The sequence below is a fragment of the Zootoca vivipara genome, chromosome 3 (genome assembly GCF_965207765.1).
Source record: "Zootoca vivipara chromosome 3, rZooViv2.hap1.1, whole genome shotgun sequence".
In the NCBI taxonomy this organism is placed as follows: domain Eukaryota; kingdom Metazoa; phylum Chordata; class Lepidosauria; order Squamata; family Lacertidae; genus Zootoca; species Zootoca vivipara.
In genome coordinates, this window is record NC_142586.1 from 117,239,140 (window position 1) to 117,251,555 (window position 12,416).

General features: G+C 47.3%; 1 protein-coding gene across 4 annotated transcripts in view; it reads right to left on the reverse strand.

Moving 5' to 3' along the window:
* Nucleotides 1–329: 329 nt before the first annotated feature.
* Nucleotides 330–12,416, reverse strand: part of EFR3B (EFR3 homolog B) — a 103,879-nt gene continuing 91,792 nt past the window's right edge. For all 4 annotated transcript variants that reach the window (XM_088666978.1, XM_088666980.1, XM_088666979.1 and 1 more), the window contains exons 16-23: nt 10,248–10,379; nt 8,422–8,489; nt 8,081–8,208; nt 6,690–6,781; nt 5,558–5,606; nt 4,455–4,561; nt 2,289–2,338; nt 330–800 (exon numbers count right to left, since the gene is read on the reverse strand). In XM_088666978.1, coding sequence (XP_088523104.1) covers nt 695–800; nt 2,289–2,338; nt 4,455–4,561; nt 5,558–5,606; nt 6,690–6,781; nt 8,081–8,208; nt 8,422–8,489; nt 10,248–10,379 — 732 coding nt within the window. In that variant the 3' untranslated portion in view covers nt 330–694. The remainder of the gene's footprint in view (nt 801–2,288; nt 2,339–4,454; nt 4,562–5,557; nt 5,607–6,689; nt 6,782–8,080; nt 8,209–8,421; nt 8,490–10,247; nt 10,380–12,416) is intronic.

Sequence of the window (12,416 nt, forward strand, 5' to 3'; positions counted from 1 at the left end):
TCCCAAACTGAGAGGGTGCTGGGATATGAACATTTTGTTGTTGCCTTGTTTCATAACTCTAAATCTATCTATCTATACAGGTAGATTTATATCGATAAGATTTATATCGATAAGACTCATAGCAGTGAAGAGTTGGAAGGGGTCCCAAGATTCATTTAGTCCAACCCTCTGCAGTACAGGAGTTATTACACTTAAATATATAGTTATCTATCTCTGTCCCGTCCCAAAGGATCCCAATGTACATTACGGGATGAAGATGGGGGAAAGGTGCAATATTTGGCCAGGAAAATATCCTGAGCCAGGAACCACTAGCAGAAACGACACAGACCCACAGAGAATAGATTGACTTTATGCGATGGATTATCAACACACACGTTCAGGGGAGAGAGAGAGAGAGAGGAAACACCCGACCCATCCCAAAAAACTTTTTATAACATCTTCTTTAAAAAAGGAGGCCGAAAATGGCGCCCCGCCTCTTGCAACTGTCCATCAAAGGCTGCCCGGGTGCTCTCTTCCGCATGATGGGAAATTGAGTCAAGCACAAAGGAGGGAAAGGAAGAGGAAGGGGCCTGGAAGATGGTCCAAAGGGGGTGCCGTCCCCTATGGGCTCACGGAGGTGGCAGGATCGCAATCCGCCTGGTCCTGGGTGATGGCTGAAAGCCGCAGTCGTGTCCTGGCATGCAGTCGGGACCCCTCAGTAGACGCACAGGTCCGGGAACTTCATCTCGTAGACCGGAATGGAGTGGCTCTGAGGCTGGCCATACGCGGCCGTGATGGTCCCCGAGGGGCTTGGAGGAGGGCTGTGGTCAAGAGAAAAGGAGGAGAGGACTTTGAGAGACGGCTGGCCCACGCTGTTCTGGAGGGTGTGTGTGTCAAGGCACTGTCAAGGCTTCAGGGAATTACGATTCCTCGCCCGGTGGCAGATAACCGAAAAGAGTTCTTACCATGTCATTAATTCAGTATTCCCAGAGAGAGACAAAGAAACGCTGTTCTCTGTTAATAATGGTGTTGCTCCAATTATAGTCCCACCCCTCCAGTCCCTCCTAATCTACGTCACCCCTCCAAAGGCTGGTCACTGCTTTCTGCCCCTGAGGCTTCTGTTTGGCTACTCTCACGGCACGCTGTACGGGAAACTTTTTCCGGAAGATTACTGTGATTTCGAGGAGATTAGTGACCCGACATAGTCAACTCTCTCCCTGGCTCTGGTTTGCTATGATCATTACTTTCTCTGTCCCTTGTAAAAGTCTTTCATGTGTGCCCTGGTTGACAAATGGCACTGGTCAGCCTTTGATGTGTGGCCTGGCTTTTTGTCTTTGATGTAAAGTGGCTCGTAGCAGAGCCTCTACTGGCCATAACAAGGCACAGCCACCCATAAAGTATTTCTCTTTTGAATAAAGCAGTCAGAAGTTCCCGCACAGGCTGTTGGCCCCGGAGCTGTGCATCGAAGGCTACTTGGGGGGTCACCTCGCCACTTCAGGGTTTTAATTTTAATTTATTTGAATTGATTTTGGGGTGCATTTTAATCCATTGATTGCTTGTTTTTATGCATATTGTATTATTTATATGACGAACATGAGTTTGACCAAACTGCGGGAGGCAGTGCAAGACAGGAGTGCCTGGCGTGCTATGGTCCATGGGGTCACGAAGAGTCGGACACGACTAAACGACTAAACAACAACAACAAATTATTTATATGATGTTACCAGCAGCACTTCAATCTGCCACTGAGAATAATAATAATAATAATAATAATAATAATAATAATAATAATAATAATTCTCAGTGGCAGATTGACGTGCTGCTGGTTATGTATATTTTACTTGCTGTGCAAAATAAAATCTGTAATCTTCTCACCCACTTGCGTTTGTAATGCTTCTGAATCTAATTTAAAAGAACCATCTCGCATTTGGCAAGACACACGCCTGGTTCGGGGGGGGGGGGTCAGAAACGCTTTCAAGAGACACCGAATCTGTTATCTCTCTCTCCTCTGCTGCTTCTCCTTCCCGCTGCATCCCCCAATATATCCCAGCTTTTATCCTCGTCAGCCTCTGAACCATGCCCTTTGGCAAACCGCTGTTCTAAATCTATACTCTCCTCCTTTTCCTCTGAAGGTGCGGGGGGGGGAACCTCTCACCATTCCTCCTCAGTCCAGCCCCTGAGAAAGGCACTCTGCCCAAAGCAAGCGGGAGAAGTTCTCCTGCGCAAGGCTTGTGCGGGGAGAGGGGTTTCTCCCATGCGCTGCCCCCACCCAGTGCCCCCGACCTCTTTCCCCCTTCCAACCCCCTTACCGTATGGTGATCTCAAATATCTGGTTGAGCTTGCTCTGCAGGAGCGTGGCCTGCAACAAGAAAAGAACGACTGTGAGCATTGGAATTGCAAATGGGGAGCAACGAAAGCAAAGGATAACTCTAATATGCAGCGCTAATAGATCATTTGAGGGAAGCATGGAAGTGGGGGCGGGGGCCTAATTTTAATCTCAAGAGAATGCAAACTGGGAAATGGTGCTATATTTGTACTCTTTTGCTTTTTGAAAATTTATAGATTTTGCTCAGTGCAAAGGATGAGCAAAACTATTTTATAGATTTATCTATTTTATTCCTGTTGTCTTTGCCCATGGAGTTTTCTTGGCAGGGATACTGGAGTGGCTTGCCAGTTCCTTCTCCAGGTGGATCACGTTTAGTCAAAACTCTCTACTATGACCTGTCCATCTTGGGTGGCCCTGCATGGCATAGCTCATAGCTTCTCTGAGTTATTCAAGCCCCTTCGCCACGACAAGGCATTGATCCATGAAGAGGCAAGGCATTGATCCATGAAGAGAAATCAGCCCTGAGTGCTCCCTGGAAGGACAGATCGTGAAACTGAGGCTATAATACTTTGGTCACCTCATGAGAAGAGAAGAATCCTTGGAAAAGACCCTGATGTTGGGTTTAGTCGGACACGACTAAACAACAAACAACAACAATTTTATTCCTATTTTATAATTAAAAATAGGAATTGCTGCCCTGCAATGCGATCTACGTGGGGCTTCTCTGGCGATTGATCCTGAGGCTGCTGTCCGTGCAGAATGCAGATCTCTCCGTCATCTTGGAACTTTGCAGGACTCACTTCCGAGACCAGAGAACTGCATTGTAGTAGATTGGTTCACAATGCAGCAGCGTTGCTTAACGCTTGTGTAGAGAGTGTATTTATGCTTGTCTCGTGTCCAGTGGCGGAGGAACCCTCTCCGGCACCCGGGGCGGGACGCACAGCCTGGTGACGCTCGCGCGACATCCGTACGGAGTGCGCATGCGCAGCGAATGTACGGGCTGCCGCACATGTGCGGTCCGTATGGGATGCCCCACACGTGCACTCTGTACGGGCTGCTACTCACGCACGGTGGCCATACGGGCTGCCGCTTGCACAGCGTCTGTACGGAGTGCGCATGCGCGGCAGCCCGTACAGTCGCCGTGCAAGAGGCACCCCTTGCGGATGGCGCCAATACGGACTGTGCGCGCCCTCGGCCGCTCTACAATTTGGGGGAGTCAGGGACCATGTTGCCACCCCCTCCAGAGTGGTACCCGGGGCAGCCCGCCCTCTCCTCCCTCTACTTCGTACACCCCTGCTCGTGTCACAAGGAAACAGAGATGGCTGCTGAAGGTCAGGACTTCCCATAGCACCACAACCTGCCTGCCTGCCTGCCTGCCTGGTAAATAACATTTCATTAAAAATTAGGGAGGGTTAGGGGGCCTTAGTAAGTTTCCTTTAATATAGCTCAAAATCTTTTTTGAGATTTTGAAATCTGGCAACCCTATTTTGACATGAGTTTGTTTTTCAAGCATGAATTTACATGACATAAACAGATCAACCAGTAAACAAAGCCATACTTTCTAGATGCTGCCACAAGCCGCCCCCCATCTCCCCTCTGCCACAGGGGTTCCTTCCTTCCTTCCTTCCTTCCTTCCTTCCTTCCTTCCTTCCTTCCTTCCTTCCTTCCTTCCTTCCTTCCTTCCTTCCTTCCTTCCTTCCTTCCTTCCTTCCTTCCTTCCTTCCTTCCTTCCTGTTGGATCACCCTCTACAGATGCTAACAAACGTTTCAGATATTTTAATATACAGCCGTACCTTGGAAGTCAAATGGAATCCATTCTGGCAGTCCGTTCAATTTCCGAAACATTCAAAAACCCGCAGCCAATTGGAAGCCTTGGAAGCCCCATCGGACATTCGGCTTCCAAAAGAACCTTTGAAAACTGGAACACTCACTTCCAGGTTTCGATCGTTCGGGAGCCAAAATGTTCGAGAACTAGGCTGTTCAAAATCCAAGGTACGGCTGTATTGTGAGCCGCTTTGAGATTTATTTATTTTTTTGCTTAAAAATATAAAGTGGTATGAAAATGAAATGAATCATCATCATCTTTTCGGATAGAGAGACATTCAGGGTTAGGGGGGTGGAGGGGGCGAGGCACTAATCCGCCACTCACCCGGGCGCCACAGTGAGCCGCGATTTCTTCGAAGGGAGCTTTCTGGAACTTTTCCACCACTTGCCTCCTCCTCTCCCGCTCCTGTTCCTCCACCGCAACGCTGTCTACTAAAAAAGAAGAAGACCGGGGGCGTTCGTTGGACTCGACAGAAAGACCAAAGTTCAGAGTGTTAGGATTCCTGCTCCGTGTTTGCAGTCATGGGATTGTTTTCTATCATATGACGGTGTATGTTTTCATTCCACATAGTGGGAAGTGACGGAGACAAGGTGTTTTGTATTACTGTGTTCCGTGATGTGGGACTAATTCTCCTTTGTCTCTTTCTCTTTGCAGTCTGATGAGAAAGAGGAAGGAGCTAAGTCAGAATGCTCCGAGTGTTTTATATGTAAATAAAAGTAGTTTAGCCAAAATGCTGAGCTATTGAGTCTGTGTTGTAAACTGCTAATACTCTGCAGGATCCCTAAGTGTGCCAATGCCTTTTTGTATCAGTCGCTGTGATATTGGGGCAGAAGAAAGCTTTTGAAGCTCCTGAACGAACGACCAGGAGGAAGGGAACATGCCAGTCGGGCATGTGTCTTTGCCGGGGTCCTACTTGCGAGTAGGACGATCCTAACTGGAGAGCTTAGAAATCAAGATGACAAGAAATTTTAAAAAGAATGGGAAATAAATAAACAAAAATAAAAATAAAAAGAATGGGAAATATTTATTATGTATTTGCAAAAGCATTGTAAACAGGTTAATACATTGGCAGGATTTTAAAAACACTTGTCATTTTAGAAATAGTGCCGGAAATCTGAGGTAGAAAATAATTTGGAGTAAAAATGATATGCAGTTGAAAAGGAAACTTTAGGAAACGGGTGGGGAGGGAAGGAAGTCACGGGGTTCGGAGAATCCCATTTTATGGTTTTGACATTGTTTTTGAGTACCATTTTTTGTGGTTGTTCTTGTATTCGTTATTGTGTGGTTGTTTTTTGTTACTTTTTGTTAAAAAAATTATCAAAAATATTATTTAAAAAAAGAGAGAGTTGTGAATGGTCCCTTCCTTTCTGGCCGAAGTGGGGTGCCAAAGGGGCAGCCGGATGTCTCTGGTCCCCAAAGACACTTACCGATTGCGTTCTTCAAGGTTTCGTAGGTGATCTCTTCGGCAGGGGCTCTCTGTTTTGGGTTTGAGCAGACAGTGAAAGAAGGAGAGAAGAGAAGAGAAATGTTAGAAACCGGGAGTCTTAAAACGTCATTGTTGTCTGGGCAGAAATCCTACTTGAGAGGCAAACAGGGCCGCCAGCAAATGATTGGGGTGGAGAATATCTCCTGAACCAATAATCCCATCAGCCCTAAACAGCTCATGATTACATGAGCACTGTTCCATAGCATTTGTCATTTTCATATATATCTATTTGAAAAAAAGATGGGTTAATGAAGCAATTCTATATCCTTCCACTGCGATGATGAAGAATCTGGAATCTCTGTCCAGCGTTGAACATTATGTTTTCTGATTACACAAAACTTCACAGCTTGTTTTCTACCCAACAAAGACTGGCATCGCGCTTCATTTAAAGACTTTCAGAGACCTTCAGTTACTTTCAAAGATTTCAGTTTACTTTTTATTTTTTGAAGTTCCTTATGAGGAACGGCTTAGGGAGCTGGGTATGTTTAGCCTGGAGAAGAGAAGGTTAAGGGGTGATATGATAGCCATGTTCAAATATATAAACGGATGTCATATAGAGGAGGGAGAAAGGTTGTTTTCTGCTGCTCCAGAGAAGCGGACACGGAGCAATGGATTCAAACTACAAGAAAGAAGATTCCACCTAAACATTAGGAAGAACTTCCTGACAGTAAGAGCTGTTCGGCAGTGGAATTTGCTACCAAGGAGTGTGGTGGAGTCTCCTTCTTTGGAGGTCTTTAAGCAGAGGCTTGACAGGCATATGTCAAGAATGCTTTGATGGTGTTTCCTGCTTGGCAGGGGGTTGGACTGGATGGCCCTTGTGGTCTCTTCCAACTCTACGATTCTATAAGTAATCCCATAATTTTTTTTTACATTGTATATTGTTTATGGTCATTGTGTTGCCTTGATATTGCTGACTAAACAGCTCAGGGCCAAGACCTCAAAGGCTTGTCTCCTTCCCTACGAAGCCTCTTGGGTCCCCTGTCTCCCAACCACGACTTCCATGAAATCTCCCGGCGGCTCGCGACAAACGGTCCATGGCAGGGCACCGCCCAAACCGCATAAAGAGGCCGTACCTCCTCTTTTTCGGGGCTATTTCTGGACTCCACTTCCACCTGCAGGGAGATGGTCTCGCCAATGCTCTTTCTCTTTGACAGCCGATCTTCATCTGAAAGGGAAGGGGAAATTGCCAACATGGGAGGAACGGCTGTTAAAACACAGAGACTTTTAGCCGATATGGGGAAACTGGCAGGTTTAAATCAGAGAAAAGTCATTGTTAACATTTGTTAAAGACTGGAAACCTCTTACAGACTTTTTGCGTGGAAAAAGAAAAGATATGTGGATTGGTGAATTGAAGATCATTTTTGTTTATGGAAAGTGACTTTGCTGGGTGTTGGATTGGACAAAGTGAATACAGTGGAACCTCGGTTTATGAACACCTCGGTTTACGAATTTTCGGTTTACGAACGCCGCGGACCCATCTGGAACAGATTAATTCACTTTCCATTACTTTCCATGGGAAAGTTCGCTTCAGTTTATGAACGCTTCAGTTTATGAACAGACTTCCGGAACCAATTACACCCATGCTTCAGTATCTGAAGAATACTGAAGTATCTGAAGAAGTGTGCATGCACACGAAAGCTCATACCAAAATATAAACTTAGTTGGTCTTTAAGGTGCTACTGAAGGAATTTTTTTATTTTACCCATGCTTCAGGTTAAGTACGCTTCAGGTTGAGTACTCCGCAGACCCGTCTGGAACGGATTAATCCACTTTCCATTACTTTCAATGGGAAAGTTCGCTTCAGTTTATGAACGCTTCAGTTTAAGTACTCCGCAGACCCGTCTGGAACGGATTAATCCACTTTCCATTACTTTCAGTGGGAAAGTTCGCTTCAGTTTATGAACGCTTCAGTTTATGAACAGACTTCCAGAACCAATTGTGTTCATAAACCGAGGTACCACTGTATTGTTTTTATATAGTGGATGGATGAAGAATCAGAAAGTGTTTTTTGTTTTTTATTTTCTGGGTCTTATCTTTCTGTCTTTCTCTTTTAACCCCTATTTTACTCTTTCTTTCTTTCTTTCTTTCTTTCTTTCTTTCTTTCTTTCTTTCTTTCTTTCTTTCTTTCTTTCTTTCTTTCTTTCTTTCTTTCTTTCTTTCTTCTCCCCCCCCCCTTTTATGCTTTCATGGTATCTAGATCGAAATCTTAGTTTAGATAAAAAAGGGAAAAATATTAAGTTTTGTGGTTCCCCCCCCCCTATAAAGCTTAAGGAAAACTATTATTACTTTAAAAATGAAATGGTATGAGGAATGTGGAGTTGCTCTAGATCGGCGCTTCCTGAAGTGCAGGACGACCTATCGGGGTGTACTAAGAGGCTAGCAGGGGGTTTAGAGGTGCAAATTTGACATCTTTGCCTTCCCGCTCCCCTCCCCTGGCACCAGAGGGCACGCTCAGCCCCCGTACCTGTCAGCTGGGGGATATAAGGGGTGCTGAGCCGGTCCGAATTGTAGCCGCTGCCCCCCAGGACCTCGCTGATCTTGCTCTGCCGAAAGAGGATCTCGGGGCCCAGGCGGTCCAGGTTCCTCGACAGCCTATGGAAGGGAATCGGGAGAAGAAATTAGAGGGGTGCCAAAGCCTCTCTTTTTCTCTCTCCCCCCCCCACTGCCACCTTGCTGCTCAGAGCCTGCCCTCCTGCAGAGGAAGGGCCACAGAAAGGCATCAGCACAAAAGGAGTTTGTGTGTCACCGGATGAGGAAAGCCTCAAAGGCTCAGATTACAAGACAGAGGCTCCTGGGCTGGCTTACCTGGGCTTCTCTGCAAACACGCCTTCAGGAAGCAGGTAGGGCGCCTCCTTCTGCCTCATCTCAATGACCTGGAAAAGAGGCAGGGGGCAAGACTTGCTCAGCCAGCTGAGGTCCTCGGGGGGACCCTCAGCCACCTCCAGCGCCCACATCTCTGAGCGCCCTGCTTGGCGCACACTGACAGAGTTAGGTTCCCCGATATTAAGATTGGTTTACTCTATCAGAAGGAACAATTATAATGCCATATATATTTATCCAATCTGTAGATCTCCCTCTCCTCCCCCTTTCTCTCTCTCACACACCTTGTTTAAATGGGTTCCAGATTTCATTACACTAGTCCATGCAAAGTCAACAACCATAAGCCACCCACTCCTAAGCGACAAGTGTCACCATTCCTGCATTGCAGGGGGTTGGAATAGATGACCCTTGGGGTCCCTTCCAACTCTGCAATTCTATGATTCTCTGTCTTCAAATCAATGACTAAACAGAGCCGTATATTTGTAGAGCTTTTCCTTTTTTCTCTTCCCCCTTTTCTATTTTTTTCCTTTTTCTCTTTCTCTTTCACGTTCTCACTTTCTGTTTTTATTCCATTATGTTTATTTTAGATGATGATGATGATGATGATGATGATGATGGTTTCCTCCATGAGTGGGGAGTCTCTGGTCTTCAGGCCAGACTTCCCCATATGACCCTTGTCAGGCGTGGGGCAAGGAAGGACAGGGGCTTGGCCCAAAGGGGCTTATTTTGTATGCCCCCCCCACACAGTTTCTGAATCATCCGACAACCGGGGAAGTGTGGTGCAGTGGTTAGGGTGTTGCACCAAGACCTGGGAGACCCAGGTTCGAATCCCCAACCAGCCATGAAGCTCACTGGGAGCCCCTGGGGGCCAGACATGGCCTCTTTCAGCCTCCCCTACCTTGCAGCATTGTGGTGGGAATTCAAAGGGGAGAACCACGTACCCCGCACACAGCTCCACGAAGGAATAAAGGCGGGGTGAAAATGTGTTGCATAATACGCTTTTGAAGCAATGTGCAGAGCAGGATTGGGCCCCTGCGCATTGGCTGAGGTCAGTAATGCTCAGTTTGGGTGCCTGAGAGGGTTGTGTGCACCAGAACCCAGAGCTTAATTAAGCACAACAGAAAGGTAAAGGTAAAGGGGCCCCTGACCATCAGGTCCAGTCGTGTCCGACTCTGGGGTTGCGGCGCTCATCTCGCTCTATAGGCCGAGGGAGCCAGCGTTTGTCCGCAGACAGCTTCTGGGTCATGTGGCCAGCATGACAAAGCTGCTTCTGGCGAACCAGAGCAGCGCACGGAAACGCCGTTTACCTTTCCGTCGGAGCGGTCCCTATTTATCTACTTGCACTTTGATGTGCTTTCGAACTGCTAGGTGGGCAGGAGCTGGGACCAAGCAACGGGAGCTCACCCCAGTGCAGGGATTCAAACCGCCGACCTTCTGATCAGCAAGCCCTAGACTCTGTGGTTTAACCCACAGCGCCACCATTTTAGCAGCGGTTTTGACATCTTTTTTCCCCCAAATCAGGAAGGAATTTGCACTGAAAACTGAGCAGAATTTTTACTAAAGCAGCAGCAGCCAGATCCCAGGAAGCAATTGCAAAAAAGCCACACACAGGCAGAAGTTCTCTGATGAGTAGAAACCTGGACACAGTAACAGAGGGGAGTTATGACGCTCATTCCCAGGTTTTTTGGGGTGGCAGCAGCAGTCCTACAGTTGTCCACTAGACCAGCCTTTGGTTCTGATCCACCAGGGCTCACGTTCTTCAGAGAAAGGGGGGGAAGGGGTACGGGGGCAAGGCAAGCGAAACGGCAGACCTCGTGGATGTGCTGGCAGAAGGCGGGCACCGTGGTCAGCTGGCTGATCAGGTTCAGGTAGGCGGCGCCGAGGGCATAGAGGGCACAGCGGCAGTATAAAGGCAGGTTGTCCTCGTTCACCAGGGCCAGCTCCTGCAAAGAAACGATGCCTTATGAGGAACGGCTTAGGGAGCTGGGTATGTTTAGCCTGGAGAAGAGAAGGTGAAGGGGTGATATGATAGCCATGTTCAAATATATAAAAGAATGTCATATAGAGGAGGGAGAAAGGTTGTTTTCTGCTGCTCCAGAGAAGCGGACACGGAGCAATGGATTCAAACTACAAGAAAGAAGATTCCACCCAAACATTAGGGAGAACTTCCTGACAGTAAGAGCTGTTTGTCAGTGGAATTTGCTGCCAAGGAGTGTGGTGGAGTCTCCTTCTTTGGAGCTCTTTAAGCAGAGGCTTGACAGGCATATGTCAAGAATGCTTTGATGGTGTTTCCTGCTCAGCAGGGGGTTGGACTGGATGGTCCTTGTGGTCTCTTCCAACTCTACGATTCTATGAAAGAGGGTTGGGATGTTATGGGTCCAGGCAGTCTGGTATTAACGCCAACCAAGAAAATGGAGAGACCCGGGAAACGCCTGATTCTGCTCTGCTGGCTCTGCTTCTCTATCACCTGGTTGGGTTGAACTGGTTTATTCTAAGCTGCTCTTTCACAGCCATAGGCAGGGCAGAAATCTTATATCACTTGCAGGGCCGGACTGAGGTGAGATCAGGCCCTAAGCTACTGAAGGTAATGGAGTCCTTTATATGTCCAGCTGTCCTTTGTCAACAACAAATGGTCGCTGTTCTTAGTGTTGAAGAGATGCTATGTGGTCATTTATGGACCTAATAGGTATCTAAAGCCATTTGCACATGCAGAAAGTAGGCACCCTATATACAGGGTCCAGGCATGCGTCCAGGCTCCAGGTAGATAGCCCACTGGCGCGATGCTCCCGCCGCACTAGTGGGCTATCTGCCTGGAGCCTGGGCGCTCCGTTTAGGCTCCATTTAGAAGTCGCAGGGGGAGGCGATCCCCTCTACGTTGTACGCATGTGCAGCGGGATGCTGCACATGCATGCTAGGTAGAGGGGGATTGTGCCCCCCCCCGTGACGCCTAAACGGAGCGTCCAGGCTCAGGTGCCGATTGTGGGGTGGGGGCACGGCCCTGAGTGCCCCCCCTCCAGCAGGTACCTGTGTGGCGCCCAATCGCTCGGCCGGCGCACCTGCAGCTTCCCCCCCCCCCAGGCTGCCGTGTAGGGGCAGGGGCGCAGCTTCCCCCCTCCAGACTGCCCCCCTGCCCCCTGCTTGCCCCGCCCCTGTCTATATATGGAAATGAGCAAACGCGTGATATTTTAGGGAGCAGGCGAGGCCCATGATTTACATCCTAGGAGCCTACAGAACAGAAAACACTGTTGCTGTATGTAGGCTTTATTTTATTTGTTTTTTATCTTCTATTTGGGAAATATACATCCAGTGTTTCTTTTCCTTTAATTTTTTTGGGGGCCCCCAAGAGAGTGGGGCCCTAAGCTATAGCTTGTTTAGCTTATACATAAATCCGGCACTGATCGCTTGTACCTGTGAGGTGAGATGACCATCCGCCAGGGAAGCTTTGGTTGAGATTTCTGCATTGCAGGGGGTTAGACTGTATGACCTTTGGGGTCCCTTCCAACACTACGATACTCTGATTCTATATGCCAGAACTCACAGTTATTCATTTACATAAAAATATGTATAAACCCTGCCTAAGCTCAGTTGGTTAAGAGAGCTGCATATTTCTGCATTGCAAGTTTCTAACTCTACAGTTCTATGATCCTAACTCAGACAAATAAAAGTATCAAAACATCACATAACTATAACATTATGAAATCAGTAAAATACAGAAAGAACAGCCGGTGCTGGATCAGATTAAATTAATTCTCTAAAAACTCTTCGCGGAACAAATTTATTTTTTGTTTCACAGATTTCTAAACAGCTTCACAGCCCAAAGGCTACGAATGAATGGGTTTACAAAAAAGATAAATCACAAAGATTGAACTCTAAAAAAAACCCCGCAAAGCCATTTCTGCAATCATAATTCCCCCCAAAATAGAGAGCCTGGGTCACACTTCAGGGAAAGCCCTTCTGAAACAGATTAAGACCACCTTAGC